At 33.4% G+C, this 22,526-nt stretch overlaps 2 protein-coding genes across 14 annotated transcripts in view; one reads left to right on the forward strand and one right to left on the reverse strand.

Moving 5' to 3' along the window:
• The window catches only part of immt (inner membrane protein, mitochondrial (mitofilin)), a 905,839-nt gene that overhangs the window by 589,507 nt on the left and 293,806 nt on the right, over nucleotides 1-22,526 (forward strand). The window lies entirely within an intron of this gene.
• flt4 (fms related receptor tyrosine kinase 4) overlaps nucleotides 1-22,526 on the reverse strand; it is a 141,169-nt gene that overhangs the window by 6,066 nt on the left and 112,577 nt on the right. For all 13 annotated transcript variants that reach the window (XM_087280076.1, XM_087280074.1, XM_087280075.1 and 10 more), the window contains 12 exons: nucleotides 21,342-21,448; nucleotides 20,943-21,078; nucleotides 17,458-17,562; nucleotides 17,261-17,374; nucleotides 17,060-17,148; nucleotides 16,840-16,945; nucleotides 13,265-13,365; nucleotides 11,764-11,886; nucleotides 10,075-10,186; nucleotides 6,576-6,675; nucleotides 6,342-6,447; nucleotides 1,828-1,940 (listed from right to left, as the gene is read on the reverse strand). In XM_087280076.1, coding sequence (XP_087136202.1) covers nucleotides 1,828-1,940; nucleotides 6,342-6,447; nucleotides 6,576-6,675; nucleotides 10,075-10,186; nucleotides 11,764-11,886; nucleotides 13,265-13,365; nucleotides 16,840-16,945; nucleotides 17,060-17,148; nucleotides 17,261-17,374; nucleotides 17,458-17,562; nucleotides 20,943-21,078; nucleotides 21,342-21,448 — 1,312 coding nt within the window. The remainder of the gene's footprint in view (nucleotides 1-1,827; nucleotides 1,941-6,341; nucleotides 6,448-6,575; nucleotides 6,676-10,074; nucleotides 10,187-11,763; nucleotides 11,887-13,264; nucleotides 13,366-16,839; nucleotides 16,946-17,059; nucleotides 17,149-17,260; nucleotides 17,375-17,457; nucleotides 17,563-20,942; nucleotides 21,079-21,341; nucleotides 21,449-22,526) is intronic.

Here is a 22,526-nt window from a genome sequence, read left to right on the forward strand (position 1 = left end):
ATATTGCTCCTCGCCACTGTTGCACATCAATGGATTTGCTCTTCAGTGTTTGGACTTTCAGCAGTGACAACTAAACCACACTGAACTGAACTTTAACTCTGAAAACTGGACTGACAGTTTCAATTGCAGTTTACTAGAACTTCTATGTTAAGCTACTTTGACACAATCTACTTTGTAAAAGCACTGTAGAAATAAAGATGAATTGAATTGAATTGATATTTGGTTGATTTTAGGTTGCATCTTGGACAATAACGTTGGCCTGACATTAGGCTCTGATGTCAACCCAATTTTCATTTCCAAACAAAAAGCAAAATCCCCACAATGCTCAATCTGATTTCATGTTGACATCCCGTGTCTGCTGGGTTGTCTTTAAGGTAAATCTGACTGCTTTATTGTAGACTTTATTCAAATATAAATATGAATAATAACACCATCTCCTAACCAGAAAAGATACAGCAAGATTCCAATGACAAACAAATTGTCTGTCCATACCAGATGCTATATCACAGAAAAAAAAATAAAGGCATTGCTCAACCAAAATTAAAATCTCTCACACTTTAAATATTTATTTATTTCTGAACACAAAACAGATATTCTATAGAATGTCTGAAAAAACAGCCACCAACATCCATAGTAGGAATAAAAAAATACTATGCAAAACAGATTTGAAGGAAGATTACAATTTTTGTGCGAACTATCCCTTTAAATAACAGACCCATTCATAAGCATAGAACATTGCACTGCACTTCAACTGCAATAGACAGGTTTATAATGAATATTAAACATCACTGACATTGTTAAAAGTACATACTAAATGTGACTGATGTTGTTGATTCTCATTTCTAATGTTCATGTTTAAACTATATGCTAGTTAAACGATCTGTTACAGTTTTTTCCATATGGTTACAAATATGCAAAATTGTATTTAAACTCACATTAAAATCATTCTACACTGAATAATGCACATAATCAGTACTAGTAAAGATCATTGTTATAGTAATGTATGCTGTTGTACCTACTGCAATGTCACAAAAATAAAACTATTTTCTAAATTACACAAAAACTCAGATTGACATGAAAAAAAGATGTCAAGGTTTCACATCGCATGTAGTTAAGACACTGTTAATGTTACAGATATGTTTAACTCAATTACACATCTGCACACAATTCTCAAAAAATGTGTAAGATATTTTCAATTCATTGTTTTTAAGATTTAATTAATGTTTAATACATAAATGTAATTCTACTTAATGAAAATCTCTCTCTCTAAAGACTGCTCATTTACCCTTTTTAGCAACTACAAGACAGGGAATGACGTCTATATTATAAATAATATTTCAATATAATGATCTATGAATATTTCTTTTAGAAGATCCTATTAAAATGTTAATATAAAATAAAAAACGCCAGACTTTTGAAGAAGATTCATTTAATTAATCTTAACAAGTCTTTGCATTACTGCAGTGTATATTTTTAAAGCTACGTAGCCTTATATAACTAAGCCCTAAAATGTCATCTTACAGCGAAACATGATTGAGGATTATATCTGATATTTATAACTGATGCATTTTAAATTTAGATCTTACCGATTTACTCAACATTAATGAACATAATTTCATTTATTATTTTGGCCATCTGCGGCATATTCTTTTATATAAAACAACATCAGCCATAAAACCCTAATGTATCACATATGACACTCATGACTAAAAAGATATAGTTTGTCTAAAGATTCCATAAACTGTTCCTTTTCCAAATAACACATATCCGGCTTACATAGCTGAGAAGGCTAGAAGTAAATGTAAGGTGATGTAAATGTTGCTGTACCGTGTTGGCAGTGTGTTGCAGGCCAATCTGATCTCCTCTTGTGATGGTGGTCTGGAAGAAGCTTGTGAGAAGCCATCGTCCTCTGAGCTCTGAGACACATTGAACGGGATTTCCTAAAAAAAACACACACACACACACACATGATTACAGTTAATCAAAAACATGTACCATTGGCCATTAGGAATGTAATAGTACAAATATTTGTTCCAAAAAATTCAGGTGAAGGTTTATTAGTTTAGCATGTTTGTGTTTTAAATAATATAATGTCATTTCAAACCACTGCATACTGTATGTACTTTAGGTTTAGAGGTCAGGCTCATTTGAATTATGTGCTTGAGCCTACAGTATTGCAAAACATAAAATACGTTGCTTTAAGAACGTTTGGTTGCACATTTCAGGGGACTAATCAACTAGATGGTTCTGTCTACATTTTGAAAATCTGAGATATGTTACGTAGGGTACGCTTTCTTTTGAAACATTTTAGATATACGACTATGAAAAGACAAAGCTTGCTGTACAGATCACCGGGACAAGCAAACCACTGACCTAAAGCCAAATAAACAGGTCAGGTTTGCCCTGCTCCTGTGCAGCATTTGTGTTAGATTTGAACAAATTCCAATGTGACAGAAACCACGACACTCGAGTAAACAAAACACTTCCACCACGCAGAAACAAGTAGGCAAGGATGCAAAGATTCATCACTTGCCACTGGCTGAGTAAAAGGACCTAAATAATGCATCCTTGTTACTTCTGTAAGTTAAATAATTTACAGAAATTTATTTGCCTTTTTTTTTTTACATACAGTGGGGGAAATAAGTATTTAACACGTCATTATTTTTCTCAGAAGACATATTTCTAAAGGTGCTGTTGACTTAAAATTTCCAACAAATGTTGGTAACAACCAAAGAAATTCGTATATTCAAAGAATACTATTCTAATTAATTTACAAATAAAGTTATGGTTAATAAAATGAAATGACACAGGAAAGAAGTATTGAACACACGAGGAAAGGGAGATGTAGAAAGGCAGTGAAAGCCCAGACAGCAGCTGAAATCTCTCAGTAGTTCTTCAGCAACCCTCTACACTTCGCCATTTGTAAATATCAGCTGCTTCAGTTCAACATCTGCATTAGCAGGACGATCAAGATGAAACCAGGGTGGACATTTCAGCAAGAAAACAATCCAAAACAAAGCCAAGGAAATCCTCAAATGCTTTCAGAGAAAGAAAATTAAGCTCTAGAAATGTCCCAGCCAACCACCTGACTTGAATCCAATAGAAAATACAAATTAAAGATAAGATTTGATAGACAAGACTCACAGAAGCATTAAGATTTTTACACAATGTTAAAGTCTGTCAAAAAAATCAGCAATTCATGTGACTTTATTCTTCATATGAGAGGTGTCTTTCAGCTGCCACAACCAAAAAAAACTTTTATTCAAAAATATTAAATGCATTTCAGTAGTTCAGTACTTTCTCCTTGTCATTACATTATTATTACAAATAACATTTTTTTGTGTGTATTTCTATAGATATAATTTTATTTGAGCATTGTTTTGGGTTTTTATCAAAATCTGGTTTAATTCCATGTCAACAGCTCCTTCAGAAATATTATTTACAGGAAAAAACATGAAGAGTTGAATACTTTTTCTCCCACTGTATATCCATTTATATGTGGGAGTACAGAAGAACCTACACAATCTTAATGCCCAGATCAGTATTCACCAATCAAATCTGCATTGAGTGCATGTCTCTAGGTCAGACGAGCAGTCAAAACCAACAGAGAACTGTAGCACTGGACCCATTGACAGACATATGCATGCTATATTTAAAATTAGTGAATTAAACTGATTAGTGAAATCAAACAGTAATAATTTATGATTATTACATAATATTATCTAATGATTATGATGATACATCAGATTATAACAAGCCATTTTTTCATATGTTAACAATATTATTTGCATTAATAACAGACGGTGGCCCCCTGCAATACCAGTATGACCCACCAGGGGAGTTTTACAGGTTGAAAACCACTGATATAGAATTTAAAAAACAAATTTGAAAATCGAGACGTACTCAATTGACATCTTTGTATACCAATAAAACCTTTATTATAATATATAGTATATTATACTAAAATCAGAACTGAGAAAAAAAATTAAAGTAGGGGGGAGGAGGTCGGGGTGTGAGGGGGTTGGAGAGACTTTTGGGTGGTGTCTTGTAGCTACATACACGCAATGATAACAAAATAGGTCTAAATGCATGTTTTAATTTGAGACAATGCTTTTTAAAATAACCACAAACCATTAACAATCTTAAGCATGTGATTTTTAAGAAAATAGTTTTTGACTGCCAGCAACTGTTTGATTGACTAAATATAAATTTACCTTTTTATTTACAACACTTTGTTTACCTTATGACCCCAACTATATGAGTTTTTTTTATATAAACTGAAATATTATCAGGAAGAATATCTTACAGTCAGATTAAATCAACAAAATTCCTTGTGACACAACAAAGATGGCATAAAAAAAACAAAACAAAGTTAGCATTTAGATAAATTTACTGATTATTTATTGCTCCTTTTACTCCTACACCTTGTTATTGTTTAACAAGGTGTAGAAGATGACATGAATGCACTGAAATTAATAATAAAAATCAATTAGTCATGAGATTTAAAACTAAAACCGCCAGTAGGGGGAGTCAAGTCTCTGTCTTTGTCACTGAATAGTTCATTTAATTGAGTTGTTTGAATTGCTGATTCATTCACAAATGCCTTTCTGAATGTACGACTGAATCATTGTCGCATATCAAAGCTTAAGATTCCTACATAAACAAAACATGGTATGGAGATGTTCAGCAGTTGAGCTGGGGTGCATTTCCTAAAACCACCGTTAGCCAACTGAGGTCACAAGTTCTGTCGTTACAAATATAGTTTGTTCATTTACTGTTTTGCAAATCCATCATTCCAGCGAACATTCGTAAACTTTGTCGCAAATTTTTACGCTTGCAACTACACCTTTAGAGCTGTAGTTAAAAGCATAGTTGCTGGCTGTGTTCGATTCCCAGTTATCCCCCCTATGCCCTATTCATTTAGAACATTCCAACATTTAAACTTTGAATGATTAAAAAAAAACACATTAAGGTCCTCTCTCTTAGGTGTAATTTGCTTTCAAAGTATTTTTACAGTTCAGTTTTAGCAATCTTCTTACACTTTGAAAACATTTATACCATTCTGAATATAGCCGTGGCTCAAGTCGAAAGCTTTAGGTAACCTATTATTTAAAAGCGTAATTAACATTACATCTCCAAAGCTTGTGAAAACAAAAATATATAGAATAGGTTAATGCATTTAATTTATAGTAGGTTATTTATTAAAAAATGTGTCTGTAGTCTACTGTATATGACATGGGCCGGTTGGTTAGAACATTTCTGCAGTGGTTTGAATGCATCACAGTCGTAAAAGTAAAAGACTTATAAAAAAACAACAACAACAATATCCTACTTAATAATAATAATAATAATAATAATAATAATAATTATTATTATTTTTTTAAATAAATAGCCTACTGTAAATTACAACCATTAACAATTTATCTGATTTAAATGAGATTAGAATATGTGTTAGCTAAGTGGTTTTATGTTTTAGCATAGAATATGGAATTTTCTCAGGCACCCCTGTTTGAAAGCAAATTCGAGAAAACGGAATCTTTGTAGACTAGAAATATATGTACTGTATGTCATTTATTTTAAAAAAATGCATAAAATGCAGTTGAAATGCAGTTACATAAATAATAATAACAACAACTAAATATCATACCTTCTGTTCTCTTCTTTTTAAAGGATGTAAAAAGTTGCATCTGAACTGCTCTTTTAGAAATATTTAGAACATTTTTGACATTTAGAAAACTGCACAAAATGATGCAATGAACAGTATTGCGCTTGTGCATGGCGCCTTATTACAATACTGACTTCTGATTGGTCAATCATCGATGTTTATAGTCATAAATGATCAGAAATAGAGAATTTTAATATTTAATTTGCCTGTTAAGTTTTATATTACATACACCGTTGTGTGGGGATACCATCTCCCCGCATCCCCTCTCAATTTAAGCACTGACACTGCTTATATTATGACACTGACACTGATATATTATAGTATTGAATTATATACTATAATCCTATATTATACAGTATAGCAAATGGTAACACTTGATTGTGCATTTGAGCATTAGTAGACTGTCTGCTTAATATCTGTTGATGCTGCGCCATCAACAGACATTTAACTGACTACAAGAAACTTTGCAAGTACATGTCAACTTACATTAACCCTAACTCCAACCTAACAGTCTACTTATAATCTAATGAGAATTAGTGGCAATGTAACTTGAATTAAACAAACAAACGGACCATCAAAATAAAGTGTTAACCTAATAAACGGCTGTCTTGCTATCATCCAGATACCAGTGTTTGTGTAATGTTCACAATGTGTGTGTGTGTGTGCATCTTCTCACTGGTAGACTGTTTTCCTGCAGTAGATCTCCAAGTATCTCCACCAGAGCTGGAAATGTGGGTCTCTCCCTGGGCTCGCCCTGCCAGCAGGCCAACATGATGCCATATCTGTCAGAACACATCGACAACACATGAACACGTAGCTCACAGAGTTTCATCACCGGCTGACGTCATCAGTCTGATTAGCCGTCAGTCAAACACATGCACACATGTAATGCAATCAGGACTTTGCTCACATTTCAGGGGACGCATTGTCTGGTGCTCTCATCCTGGTACCGTCTTTGAGTCGTTTGCAGAAATCTTCATCAATCTGGATGCCGGGGTATGGAGACGCTCCTGATGGCATACAATACAATTCAGTCTGGCATAAAACACTCTGAAGTTGGACATAAATGGAATTAAATATAAATACAAAACATAGTAAAGTGTTACAAATGGTAAATATTAGAACAAATAAACAAATATATACATTTTAAATCAATGTTGTTCACTTAACTTTTTAATCATTTAAGAAATATGAAATAGTGTATATTGTTTATAGTAGTATATAGTATATAAGTCTATTTTGCTAAAATAGTTTCAACATTTATATTTTAGTGCAGGAGCTGTCAATCTTTTAGATGACAAGAACATGCAAATATGATGAATGCATCATAAATAAACTCAATTCCAATTTATACTGTGAAAAACGTAAAATAAATAGGTAATTATCCAAAATATATGGTAAAATAATTAACTTTTTCCTTTGTGACGTTGAATATTTTAATACTGTACTCTGCAATTTATCAGTAAATTAGCAGTTTTTTTTATTTTGTGATTCATGTGTTTATTTTTTATTTTCAATCATTTATTTATATTTTTGAATTGCATTATGGGACCTTGATCTTTCCTTTAACAACATTTAACCTTGAAAATTTTGAAAAAGTGATTTTTATGAAAATTTTTAATAGTTTAAAGGGATATATTGTCCGGGTTGGTTAATTAACAAATATTTTTTACAGTGTACTTATTCATTTATTTACACAAATATTTACTTACTTTTTTTACTTTAATTAAAATGAACCACTTTGATTCAATCAAAATGGTAAATATTTATTTTAAGCGAATTTTGGCTTTTCTAGTTAATAGTTTAATAGTTACATACGGTAGTATATAATTGTTAAACAGTCAATAGTGATTTAATACATTTTTTTCACAACCTGTATTGTCTAAAGCAGTTATAAAAAGTAAAACTGACTTGACTTTTTAGAGTAATATTTGTAATGTTTATCTATGAAAAGTTTTCAGTTCTTTGTTCAATTCGCATAGTCAGAATTAAACTTTTTTTTTTAAATGTTTATTTCCCATTTCTTTGGATTGCCTCACCAACAGATACTTGTCTCCCTGTTTAATTTTCGAATCTATAAGTTTGGATTATTTTGTTCCAGTCAGATTTTTTTAGGAACAAGCTTTAAAATTGTGTGTTTTTAAAGTTATTTTTAGTGCGTGTGTTTGTGCTTGTTCTGCACTCACGGTTGATCCATACCATTATCGCCAGGGGGATGTGGAATGGTAGATAAGTAAAGTAAGGATAAGATAAGTAAATTCTATAAATCTAGACCATGAGGAGATTGTTTCAACACCTCCAATATTTAGGTCCAGTCTTATGTTAGAATAATACTGTAATGATTGTGGCTGTGGAGTTTGCATGTTCTCCCCATGTTCATGTGGGTTTCCTCCAGGTTCTCTGGTTTCCCCCACAAGTCCAAAGACATGTGGTTTAGGTGAATTCGGTAAGCTAAATTGGCCATAGTGTATGTGTGAGAATGGGAGTGTATGGGTGTTTCCCAGTGATGGGTTGCGGCTGGAAGGGCATTTGTTGCCTAAAACATATACTGGATGACTTGGGGGTTCATTCCGCAGTGGCAACCCAAGATTAACAAAGGGACTAAGCCAAAATGAATGATTATGGCTGAATTACAATACATAATGTAATATTATTGATAATATATGGTCAAATATGCCATTTAAAAGTACAAGACCCTCTGTATGCTTTATGATCATATTTAATGTATATGTTCTGGGTCTCATGCTGGCTGTATCACAAAAAAAGCACAAAAACACACACAAAAAAGGGAAAAAAAATCACAATATTTGGTCACTTTTCCTTACTCTCAGTTCTTTTTGAACTTAGACATGAAATTCCAACACTTTGGTGGATAGATTTAAGCTTGGTCTCATTTTAAAGAAGACACTTGTCGGATTATACTAAAAAAAAAAAAAAAAAAAAAGTTAAATAAAATATGTGCCTGACATTTATGAAACCAAGAATAATAAATGTATATTTTATTAACAACCCCTCCCCACCCCGATGACATGCAGTTCCATTTATGACCATATAAGGGTTTCCCTATTTCTGTGAGTGTTTTGAGCAGGATGATGAACCACATTTTTTTAATACTTTTGACAACTTTTGTAAAACAAACATGAAATTCTAATGTAGTATGTACATGCATGTGCTATTAGATTTGACTTTGGCCTCTAAAAATGTTTTTTTTTTTTTAAAGAAAAACAAGAAACCAGGATGTGTGTTATAGGTTATATAATTTTTAATACATCTTTAGATCATAGTTTTTTTATTAATGCAAAATGGATGTTAGCTTTAGAGGTTCAAACGGTTTATTATGGTTTTACATGTGGATTGCTTTAGCAAACTAATGCAATATGACTTTATGAGTATTCTTGTTGCAAATTAATAAATAACTTCAGAGTAATCAGAAATCAGTCAACAGATAAGGAAATTATAAGTTTTAAAAAATATTTTGTATATTAGTAACAATATTATGGTTCCTGGTTATAATATTAAAAAGTGCAACAGGTCCCAAACTTTTTTTAAAGTATTACTCTTTCTTTGTAAAAAAAAAAAAAAAAAAAAAACAGTAGCAAAATATTTATTTAAAAGTTTTAGACATCCAACCATATAAAATTGAATTAAATAGACTTCACAATTCAATTTGATTACAATATTGTGAATTAAAATTAGGCAATGCGGTGGCGCAGTAGGTAGTGCTGTCGCCTCACAGAAAAAAGGTTGCTGGTTCAAGCATCAGCTGGGTCAGTTGGCATTTCTGTGTGGAGTTTGCATGTTCTCCATCGTTTTCGTGGGCTCCGGTTTCCACCACAAGTCCAAAGACATGCGGTATAGGTGAATTGGGTAGGCTAAAATGATCCGTAGTGTATGTGCTTGAATGAGAGTTTATGAGTGTTTCCCAGTGATGGGTTGCAGCGGGAAGCTAAGTATAACAGATGCTGGATAAGTTGGCGGTTCATTCCACTGTAGCGACTGCAAATTAATAAAGGGATTAAGCCGAAAAGAAAATGAATGAATGAATGAATGAATGAATTAATTAAAATTAGGTGTCCTGCTAGTTGGATTGTGACAGTAAAAGGTTTGTTTTAAAATCAGACTAAAACACAACATCCCAAAATCTTGAAAATTAATCGGAGAACTATTTTTGTTTATATTTTTAACTTACTATTTCATTATATATATATATATATATATATATATATATATATATATATATATATATATATATATATATATATATATATATATATATTTTTTTTTTTTTTTTTTTTTTTATTCATTTATTAATTTTTAATTTGCATTTTAAAATAGTATTTCTTGTAGTGCATTGTACTCCATTGATCAGCTCCATTGCGTTAATTGCAGCTGCCCCGGTTAACTGTTACCTAGTGAGAAAATCTCCCAGAGCAGAACTCCAAAAGACCAGACGTCACTCTGACTGGTGTAAACCTTATCAAAGATGCTCTCTGGAGCCATCCACTTCAGCGGCAGCCTGGCCTGCAAAGACAGATAACACTTCACCTATAAAAGAGAATTCTCTTATCGTGATCCTGCAGCTGATCTGATCTGCAGCCATTCTCCAGCGCTTCAGTCTCAGAAACATAACCTTTCTGCTTCATTATGAGGATGTCATGCGGTGATACTCCTGCTCTTCTTACTTTTGCTTTAAGGTGATTTTTATTTGATGTTTTAAATGTTTTCGCAACCTTTCATGTGATTTCTGACATCTTTATTCCATGACAAAAATGGCATTCATTTTTGACCATTGGCCTTTACTGAAATGTTGGGTGAATCTCTGCTGGGGTTTGTTCAGGTCATATTTTATGTAGAAATCTAAATAACAAAAAGGTACAAGAGAACACTCATATTTTAAATGACAATCAGTAACCATAAAGGTCTTGATAAGTGAAGTTTTTTCATTTTTAATCAGGGTTTGCATAAAAAGAATGGATAAAAAAACATGATTAAAGTGTCTGAGCAGAAGTAGATGGTTTACAAATTTAATGGGAAAGAAAACTCAAATTCTGATTAAAAAATTTAACAAATAACTTGACCTATTATTTACTGAAACGTCATATAAAACCAGTATCACATTTGCAATCATGTGATGTGATGTACCATTTGCTCACATTACATTTCTAATATAATATAATATAATATAATATAATATAATATAATATAATATAATATAATATAATATAATATAATATAATATAATATAATATAATATAATATAATATAAATACGAAACAAACCCATGCAGGAATATTTGGACATTGACACAATTCAAAAAATGTTGGCTCTATACACCAACACAATGGATTTGAAATTAAGTGAACAATATGTGCTTTAACTGCAGACTGTTAGCTTTAATTTTTACATCCAAATCAGGTAAACTGTGTAGGAACTACAACAATTTGCATATGTGCCTCCTACTTGTTATGGGTCCAAAAATAATTTAATTCCATTCCAAATACATTGTGTTGGTGTATAGAGCCAAAATTGTTAGAATTGTATCAATGTCCAAATATTTATGGACCTAACTGTACAGGTATGCAAGCATTTTTAAGGTTTTATGGATTGAACAAACAGTTGAAAGCAAAATATTAGTCCTCCTAAGAAACTTAATTATTTTTCAAATACTTTTCAAACACTTTTTTTAAACAATAGCTTGAATAATCAATTTCTTTTGTCTTTGTCATGATGACAGTACATTTTACTAGTTATTTTACAAGATAAAGTGCAACTTAATCTGATAAAGTGCAACTTAAATGCTTAACTAGGTTAATTGTGTTAAGTCGGGAAGTTATGTCAAACAAACAAAAAAACTTTCTCCAGAAGAAAATATTATAGGAAATACTGTGGAAAGTATCCTTGCTCTGCTTAACAAATATCTGCAAAAAATTTACATTTCCCAGGAGGGTTAATAATTTAGTCTTCAACTTTTTAGCACCTTTTTAAAACTCTTGCAAAATCTTAACAGTTCCTGTGAGATTCACCCAGATATTATTCTTTAGAGATCTTTGTTGATCTTGATAGTGTTTTTTAGTAGAAGGTATAAGGGTTCCTCTTACATTGCCTTTGCGCACATAGTCAGGGTCTTTGTAGATGTCCCGTGCTAAACCAAAGTCACAGATCTTCACCACATTGTTCTCGGACAGGAGGATGTTTCGGGCTGCCAGATCTCGATGAATACACTGAAATACATACAGAAATCAAGATCATTTCAGAAAATATCTGTATGTACAGTTCTCAGCATATATAAGTACACCCCTCGCAAATCTATCTTTCAAATTCATATATTTATTAGAAGCTATCCAATTTTATATTTGTGCAAATGCATTAGATCAGTCAGTACTAAAGCCAAATCAAGAGCTTATCTAACAAAATAACTAACAAAAATGGTCCAAAAACCAGTACACCCAAATTTATATCTTTTTTTAAATATTAAATACAAATTAAAAAACAGGAAAAATCAAGAAAAGCAAAAAAAAAAATAATAATAAAATAAATGAGCTGAAATTTTGTAGGTTGTAAATTATTCTTGCAATATTCTGCTTGAATTTAATTGTATCTTGAATCTTTCAATTTCTAAATATGTTTGCTGACTAAAATATTATTTAAATGAATATATCTGTTAAATAATTTTTTTTTGTTTAAATGCATCAACATACATTGCCTATATTCACTGAGAAATGCATAAAACTATTCTTTTTCAAAATGGGGTATACTCAATTATGCTGAGCAGTGTATGTACACTATATATATAGTATACAGCGTATATACAGTGCTCAGCATAAATGAGTACACCCTGCACAGATCTCTCTTTTAAATTTTTTATTTTAACAGGATGCTTTACAGTAAAATATTATATTTTAAATTATATTATATTATAAATTATATTATATATTAAAAAATCACAGTCCAAAAATTTGTACATCCAAATTAGTATGTCTAGGGAAAATATGAAATTAACTTTTAATAAACAGGTAAAATTAATACATAACAAAAATATTACAAAATTTTGCTGAAATGTTATTATATTTGTATTATATATATAATTACGTGTGTGATCTGGGTATTTCAGTGCTGTTAAAGTGTTGTTTTTTATTCCAAGGGTTAAAGGTTTGATACATTGCATCATTATGTTTATATGACTGTGTTGAAATAATTTACTCTACCAACGTGTATTCTACCAATGATAAAAACTGTTGTAGGAAGATGTAACTGAGGACACTTTTGTGAGGTGAAAGGTGCAAGGTTGTAAAACGCTGGCAACACTGGGCTATTTGTTGCCATTTGTAACAATTTGCTTCCAGCTTTACAAAACCCTTTTTTATCATCATGACCTTCTTTTTTATAATCAATTTCACTATAAGAATTTTTTGACCACTTTCTTTGAATAAATTCAAACAAATTTTGAGGAGGTTTTAAATGATAACCTACAGACAAAAGGTAAACTAGACATTTACGATGGCAATAAAGTGTTAAAACATCTAAAGTTCAGCAATAACATACAAACTGAATAAAGGATTCATCACAGAGGTTAAGATTAAATAAATGTTTGAAAATTACCTTACGAGATGCCAGAAACTCCATTCCTCGTGCAACTTGAAAACTGTAGCATATCAGATCCTCTATTGTGAGTGGAGTTTTCCAGAGATCATCCACTGTAACTGGTGAAGGAGAAATTATTAATGCATTATAGTTGCTATTAACTTTAGTACACATTCAAGTGCACATTTAATGGTCCAGTGAAATTAAAATAAAGTTTTTTAGATGTTGGTATGCTAATCTTAAGGATAAATATGAGTTGTGGTACAAAATCGTGACAGAAATTTGCATTTAAAACATATACAGTTGAAGTCAGAATTATTAGCCCCCCTGAAATATTAGCCCCCTTGTTTATTTTTTTTCTCAATTTCTGTTTAATAGAGAGACTTTTTCAACAGATTTCTAAACATAATACTTTTAATAACTAAATTCTAATAACTGATTTTTTTTATTTTTGCCATGATGACAGTTAATAATATTTCACTAGATATTTTTCAAGACATTTCTATACAGCTTAAAGTGACAATTAAAGGCTAAACTAGGTTATTTAGGATAACTAGGTTAGCTAGGCAAATTATGGTAATTAGGCAAGTTATTGTATAATGATGGTTTGTTCTGTAGACTATAGATAAAGGGGCTAATAATTTTAAAAATTAAAAAGTACTTTTATTCTAGCCAAAATAAAACAAATAAGACTTTCTCAAGAAGAAAAAATATTATCAGACATACTTTGAAAATTTCCTTGCTCTGTTAAATATCATTGGCGAAATATTTTAAAAAAGAAGAAAATTTTTAAATGGGGGTTCAACTGTAAATATCAAAAGCTTGTGTGTTTGTCACATCTGCCTAAATCAGGGGTGACAAACTAAATTCCTGGAGTGCCGCAGCCCTGCAGACTTTAGTTCCAGCCTTGCTTCAACACACCTATCTGTAGGAATCAAACAAGACTTAATCACTCAATTAGAATGATCTGGTGTGCTTAATTAGGGTTGGAACTAAACTGTGCAGAGCTGCGGCCCTCCAGGAACTAAGTTTGACACATGTGGCCTATTGCCACATACTTGATCAGTCAAATGCTCTCTAGTATCTGACATGTCCTGCCCTTTTCAAGATGCTTCTCATTTGCTTTTCATTTGATACGATTGAACTCAACCGCTTCCACTGGCAGAGCTGTGAAAGAACAAAACGCTATTGGCTGTTTCTTAGGGGAGTAGCTACTTTATGTCCCAACCTCTATTCCGGTTTCAGTCAAATAAAAATGCACTTTTCCAAGAACTTCTTGGGACCTTTAAATCAGAAATTTGTCAGAAAGACTGTGTCAAATCTAAAGAACCGAAAAGTCTTTATGATGTTCTGTTTTTTTTTTTATTCATCCCAGTCTCAACCAGAAAAGCTTTCATAATCTCTGGTGTTTTTTATCAGCATGATTGATTCTGCATTCTTTTCCAAAGTTTAAATGCAAAAACCTCTAAATTCCATCTAGTATTTTTCTCTAAAACGAGAAAAACTAAAAATTTTATCAAGCTCCTGTGTGTATGTTCAGTAATATCACTTTTATGGCAAAAATAAGTCCTTTTCCTGGTCTTTAAAGTAAAGTATATCAACATAAACAAAGGAGGCTTTAAAAAAATGTTCATTTTGGATGGAAATTTCAGACGGCACTTAGAAGTTTTTGCATGTGAACTCTTCACTTACAGTCATATTTCAAAAATAATAATAATAACAACAACAATAACATTAACAGAAATACCTTATTTTTCCCCGATTCAAATATTATGGAATTACAAGCACACCTCTTTCAGGACTTTATGTTGTTGTTGGAAGCATAAGGCCCAGGTTTATTGCACTGTAGCATGTTTTAAATTCAAATATATGCCATTATCCCTGTGTAATATATAATGTATATAATATAGATCAAACTGTCAGTGCTATACATGGCTGAAATGACAAACCTGACTTGACAAGAATGACAAGAATGATGACAAAATGTCTATTTTTGGGTGAATTGTCACTTTAAAACCTACAGTTTACTGCATAAACCATGGCATGCTCTTCTCTGCCATGCTAAGTTCCTACTTTAAAATGGCACATGAGTGCACTTTAAAGTCTTTTTTTTTTTTTTTTGCAATATTGTCTACAAGGTAAACATCTTATTTTAATGTATGATACTGCTGCATTTTATTAGATAAATAAAGTTCAAGTATACTTCATTTTTCTTGTAAAGTTTATTGAAAATATTTAGGGAAGTAAGTAGCAGCCATTTTCCTACCAAAATTCATTCACAATATTTTGTTAACAAATAAATTCATAAAGTTTAAAACCACTAAGGTGGTCATTTTTGGGTGAACTGTCCCCTTAATAGTTTATACCCAGATAGCAAACAAACGTGGCCCACTTTACACCAGTTATACAATAGTGGTCTCCATTCGGCCCAGACAAATAGAATCTGAGCCTGAAATGGCCCACCTGTACAATGACAAAAGGGGGGCAAAGATTCCAATTCATATATGGGCCATTTAAGGAAAAAATTTGTCACTTTTGGCAAAATGTAATCTGAATGTGAGCCTAATGTGACCCATGTGGAAAATTTGGCCCAAATGACAGAGGATACATGTGGGCCACAGTTGGCAAAAATGTGGCATACTGTAGTCATTTAAGGTTAGTCTGCGTCTAAACTCGAAGTGGCTTGCATATGTAGGTGCAAATGTGGCCCAGTCATCTAAAGACATATGTAGGCCACTTTGCACAAATATTCAGCACAGTATACTCTGGCTAATGTGGGTGTTACCCTGTAGTGGCCCAGGGAAGATATGGAAAATTTGGCCCAGTTATCCTACCACATATGTGGGCCACTTTTGGCAAATATTCAAAACAGTAAGCTTTGGCAAATGTCGCTGTGACCCTAAAGTGGCCGAGAGAAGATATGCAAGAATGTGATTGCAAATGTGGCCCAATTAATCCTAAGACATGTGTGGACCACTTTTGGCAAATATTTGGCACAGTCTAGCTAATGTAGTTGTGAGCCTATATTGGTCCAGATGAGATATGGCAAATATGGGTGAGTATCTCTGGCTAAAGATGGTGAGAGCTCAAAGCAAATGAGGTAATATGTGGCAAGTATGGTACTGTTATCCTAAAACGTATAATGGGTCACTTTTGGCAAAGATAAAGTACACTGATCATTTGATAATTATAGGGGTCATACCATAGCTCTTTGACATGGTAAATATGGGTAGTAATAGCTAATTTGTGGCCTAGATCTGGAAAACAGGAGCGGACCACCCTAGAGCCATCATTCCATTCAGTATGTGGTCTGGATGTAAGTGTCTGGTGTGGGCCGGATCTGGGCTAGAATAAAAGCGAAGTGTGGCCCAGAATAGCGCCAGTTCTGGATCATTTGTTTGAATTCTGGCTAATATGTGACATTGCTATGGCTTTTGTGGCCCAGATCTGGCAAACAGTAGCGGATCGCCCAAGTGCCATCATTCCATGCGGTATGTGGGTCAGATGCAAGTGTCTGGTGTGGGCCGGATTTAGGTCACATGAATTTTGCTAGCTAGGTATACTCTTCCCATTGGTCTTCTGATTTCTCTTACCACGTGGAGGGTTGGTGGAGGAAGTGGACGGCTGATGCTCACTCTGGCTCGCCTGACCTGCTTCTATCATCCGTCGCACTTGACTTTGGGTTTTAGGAGAACGATCCTGCAAACGCATGCACATCTCATATTGAGTTATAGTTGATTGTGGGTGTTGAGGGTGCAGCCTACTGTCTGTGTAACATCAGGTTACATAAATAAACATTTCAGTCTCTCTCACCCTGTATGGTAAAAAAAACTCCCTCTTGGCACGCAGGAAGTTGGACAGATTTCCATATTTACAATACTCCACTATAACCATGAGAGGACCTGATAAACAGATATAGAAAAGAAGTTTTAAAAAGGGCTGCCGACAAACCAATTTATCACAATAATTGGTAACAGGGAATAAAAACATCCTTTCCTAATTCTCCATCCATACCGTTAGGTTTGGTACAAGCTCCAAGAAGGTTGACAACATTGAGATGGTTTCCAATATGAATGAGGATCTTCAGCTCTGACATCAGGGCTTTGTGCTCGCTGGCTGTTGCTCCCTCTGTGATATGAAAGAGTTCAGTAAACGTATGTGAGAAGGAATGGGGTTTTAGTGTTCACCACAGTTTACGAGTAAGACTGAACCTTTCAACATCTTGACAGCCACTGTGTTTGCAGAGGATTTCTTGTCATGACCAAAGATTGAGGCTTCAATCACCTTCCCGAAAGCTCCATGGCCGAGCACCTTACCTACAAACAAAAAAGACAGAACATCCATCATACTTAGAATGCCATGTAATGATTTCAATATTGGTTAATTACATACAGTAGAAGCTAGTTTTTCTCCATTAAATTAATTTTTAATAATATGGCATTTGCATCGGACACATTGCTTTTTATGACATAGACAAAAACACAAGGTGAAACTCAGTGAAAGTGCAGTGATCTTCTAGCTAACTTAAGGTTTCAGTGCTAAAGCTAACATATCAGGAGGTCCAAGTTTTTTTGTCAGCCAAACTCCTTGGATGTAAACTATTTACTTAAAGCCAATCTAATGATCTAAGCGCAAAGTCTTAAGTGCATGGTGCAAAAGCATTAGGTGTATGTCTGAATGCACTTTTGCTATTTTAAACAAGAAAAATATGGTTTGCACCCTAGCGCAGGGTTGTGCTTATTCTCTTAATCTCACATCTCACATTCCCTTTTTGTGTCACGCCATGGCTATTTACATGGTGGACTTTGTAAGTGGAAAAACTGAATGCTTCACTAGCGAGAAAACTGTTTAAACAGACCATTGTCAGCGTGAGGATGAAGAATGAGCCTCCTCCATTCGGCCTCTTTACATTCTCTTTACTTTTCCTTTTACTTTATTGCTTTACTTTCATGGATAAGGAAACGGTGTTGTACGCACTCCACTGAAGACATCCATTAGCATACATTTGTTTCAAAACGATTTTTATATACAGTTTTTATTTCCAGCAAATAAATAAATTAACAATAATAACAAAGTGTGCTCAAAAAACTGAGTTATATCCAAACACACGTCCTATTCTTATGGCCCATATGGTGATGCATACGTCTCCAAAACAGACAGGTGGACAAATCTAAACTTGTTTTTATTAAAACAAATATAAATATGCATATAATAAATAATACTGCTAATAATGATAACATTATACACATGCAAATTGTTATGAATAAACTAAAAAAAAAAGCCCTCCCGAGATGAAGGCATGGAGGAAGTGGTTTTTCAATCTATGTTGAAAATACTAAATTTTGTAACATTTTAATTATTTAATTTTTTGTCATATGTAAAGATATTTGTGTATTGCTGTACATCCTGTGTGTATTAAGTAATATGTAAGCATTTGGACCCGCATAGACACATAACTAAGCAGTCTGCACTGCAATCTACACTTTAGACCAGCTTTCAGTTTTTCAATGGCACAGTCTTTTTCAGTTTCTCAAAATAGCAACGCGCCAACAATGCGCCTTAGAGCACCTCATTTTTAGACCAGCACACCAATGAGTCCACAAAATGTTGCAAATGGATTTGCTTTTTAAACAATGAGGAGCAAAATGTGAAAATTATGGTTGCGCTGGTCTGAAAACAGCAACAAACCGCACCATACACGCCTTGCACTTGGCCCATAAAGTTAATTTAACAACACATCTAATGTTGACAACAAATCAAGACAATTTCATTCATTCATTCATTTATTCATTCATTTTCTTTTCGGCTTAGTCCCTTTAATAATCTTGGGTTGCCACAGAGGAATGAACCGCCAACTTATCCAGCACATGTTTTACGCAGCAGATGCCCTTCCAGCCTCAACCCATCACTTGGAAACATCCATACACATTCATTCACACACACACACTACGGACAATTTAGCATACTCAATTCACCTGTCCCACATGTCTTTGGACTTGTGGGGGAAACTGGAGCAACCGGAGGAAACCCATGCGAACACGGGGAGAACATGCAAACTGACCCGGCTAAGGCTCTAACCAGCGACCTTCTTGACCACTGCACCCCCCTGTCAAGATAATTTCACCCACTTTGCCATCGCGTCAAGACAATTTTAAAATAATGTTTATTTTACTTTGATACGGTAAACTCTATTATGATTATTGTATGGCATATTTAAATTTTAAATTAAACTGAAATGATAAAAATGTCTCATTTTGTTTGTGCTGAAAAAAAGTAAATACATAAATAATTAATTACAAAGAAATGGTTACTTTTCAAGATGTTCACACTTTAAGGCACAAGTTCAAATCCATATATTTATTTCTGCAGTGCTTGATTTTATTATGGTTTTATCTGTTGTCTGTTATTGAATTAGAATAGAATAAAAAAAAAAACTGAGATGAAACCAAACTGGTTGAGAGAGAGGGAAAAAGATGGAGAAATTCTCATGTCGCCTGAAGCACCACCACGCAACATGATGAAGTGCTGCCCACTTGGCTATCAATAACAACACACACTTCTTCTGTTTCTCACATTCAAACCCTCTAGGTTTAAACTGATGTTGCTGAAATGTTCTAAACATCTGTCTACAAAAATGTTGAAAAAGATAAAAATGATGTGAACTAAGCACTTGTTTTTCCTAAAGGCATATTCTTTTGTGGATGCTTGCAAAAATGGACTTCATGATGGGTTTTTTAAAAAAAAAAATTACTACTGTTTTTTACTAATCAACTGTAGGCATAAAAGTGCTTATTTCCACTTTGAACAGCACACAAAGCCCAACAAACTGCACTAAATGCTTTACAAGTTAAATTAATAATCATTAAATTCTTATTTATATCATTTTTCTAAATTAATTTAGATTCATTTCTTTATACTAGAACTACAGAAGCAATAATTTTGTCTTTTGCAATTTAATAACTTTGTTCAAATAACTGTAACCCAGATCTTTCCTAAATTTGTGTATATTTCTTTCTAACATTGTAATTTCATTAAAAATACAAAATCAAAAAATAGTTCTGGTATTTCTACTTTGAACTGATAACAGTCAAATTGACGCATCTAAGCATCATCAGCTAATTTTCCCTGTGCCTTTAAATATGCATGACTCTGTTGCCTGGAATCTTTCAACATTTTCATTATGATGAAAAAACAGAGAGTGAAGAGTGAAGTGAGGTATACACCTTTGTTTTGTGGGTTTCAAAAGAAAGTTTCAATAATTTAGACACTTCTGTAGTTACAAAACAAACAGAAAAGACTTTAGTCCCGGCAGCATTCTATCTAGTGTATATATCTATGGTAGTTAAGCTCATTTTACAAATCCCCTATAGTTAAGCAGTTGAGTTTTAACATTTTTGATTCCATTCAGCCGAACAGAAAATGAAAAGTTGCTATTATGTAGGCTAAGATGGCTAGGAAATCTATTCTCATTCTGGCATAACAATCAAAAAACTTTGCTCCTATACCACGGCTGCAGAAGGTGCAATGATATTACTCAGCAACTGAAAATCCTATTGTATAAAACATATGTCAAGGCTAATACTAAATTAACCCCCCTGAAAATGTCTATACCATAAATATGCTTTACTTCTGGGATACAAGCCATGAATGTTAAATCTTCTATCAAGCTGTTAAACTAAAGCATCTGTTACAGTACCGAGGCGCAGTCTGTCTCTGGAAATCTCCCACTGGCTGGAGTCGTACGGCAGGTATTCACACTGCTCCTCCAGCGGCACTTCCCCCGGGTCCATGATGATGGACAGATAGCCTGTCTTGATATCAGCTGGGTTCACCTGCAGGACAACATCATAACAATCAGTGCTGATGATCCTGCCATCTATAAGATAGCAGAAACAGCGAGCAAATCGTCTTGTAGAATTGCTGACTCTGCTGCTCAGCATTAATGTACTGATTTATTCAAATGTGGTGCTAAAAGCAAGGCATTGTTGATGTGACTGCATATTGTTAGCCTTGCAGATATCATCGTTGTGTTATTGCATTTATGAACGTTCCTTGAATCATTGTATTCTTTATTAGAGAAGTGTGTTGTACTGACTCGCTTGACATTGCAGAAGATGACAAGAAGAAGGACCCAGAAAAAGATGGCGATGACTCCTGTGCCGATGAGGATCACTATTTCTACATTGGTTTTGTCATCAGAGCCTGAAAGACAAAAAGTTAACACAGCTGGTTATGTTTTCTGTTAGAATTGAACATGAAATCTATGATCATCTTGTCATGTTGTAGAGCCGATCACAATTCAGATGTCATTCTTATGATATAGCCTAGTGCTATACAATTGATGGTTTCCTGCCAATTTGTAGCTTGTTTTTCTCAAGAAAATTCTAGTAATTATTTTTAAATTTAATCACATTTAATACACATTCAATTCACTTTCAATCATTTAGCAGATGCTTTTATCCATTTAGCAACACCAGAAAAGAAACAAAAGTTTTAAAAAATGTGAAATATTTGGACAAATTCCTGTGTGTGTGTGTGTGTGTGTGTGTGTGTGTGTGTGTGTGTGTGTGTGTGTGGCTACAGAACTAACCACTGCTGCCCAATGACCTGCCTAATTAACAGGGCTTGGCAATTAGGCCTAAAAAAAATCTCGATTGATTGAACATTTTAAGTCCATTATGATTAATAAACAATTATTTTATTTATTTATTTATTTTACTTTTTGGCCTAGAAACTACTACTTTGGCATAGTTCACTGACAAGTTTTGTATTGTAAATATGCTCACATATTACAAGTGAGAGATTTTGGAGTGAAGGGTGTATTACTCGATTTTAAAATAATTCAGGGAAACACACACTATCTACTATATGATTATTTTATTGAACATCAACGTTGAACAACTGAAATGAACACACACATTGCTTAAAACCAACAGTCACTTTTATTCTTATAAAAAAGTGAAAATAAATTACTTGCACTTTTGGAAACAAAATGTACTATTTTTAGTGGTGGGCCGTTATTGGCGTTAACGTGCTGCGTCAATGCGAGACTCTTATCGGGCGATAACAAAATTTCGCTGTTAATCTATTCTCAAAGTTGGGTTGGGAGCTTGGTCTATTCTATGTAAGCTATGATGACCTTCACCTTGATATTTTAGCGCGGATTTATACCTGGCCGAATTGCAGTGTAGGTGGCGAGAATGAGTCTTTTGACCTGTGTGTATTCCTACTGTGACATTACCCCATCAAACGTGACGTGCTAACATGGGTGCAGTTCACA

Source organism: Danio rerio, chromosome 14, assembly GCF_052040795.2.
Source record: "Danio rerio strain M-AB ecotype USA chromosome 14, GRCz13ab, whole genome shotgun sequence".
NCBI classification, from domain to species: domain Eukaryota; kingdom Metazoa; phylum Chordata; class Actinopteri; order Cypriniformes; family Danionidae; genus Danio; species Danio rerio.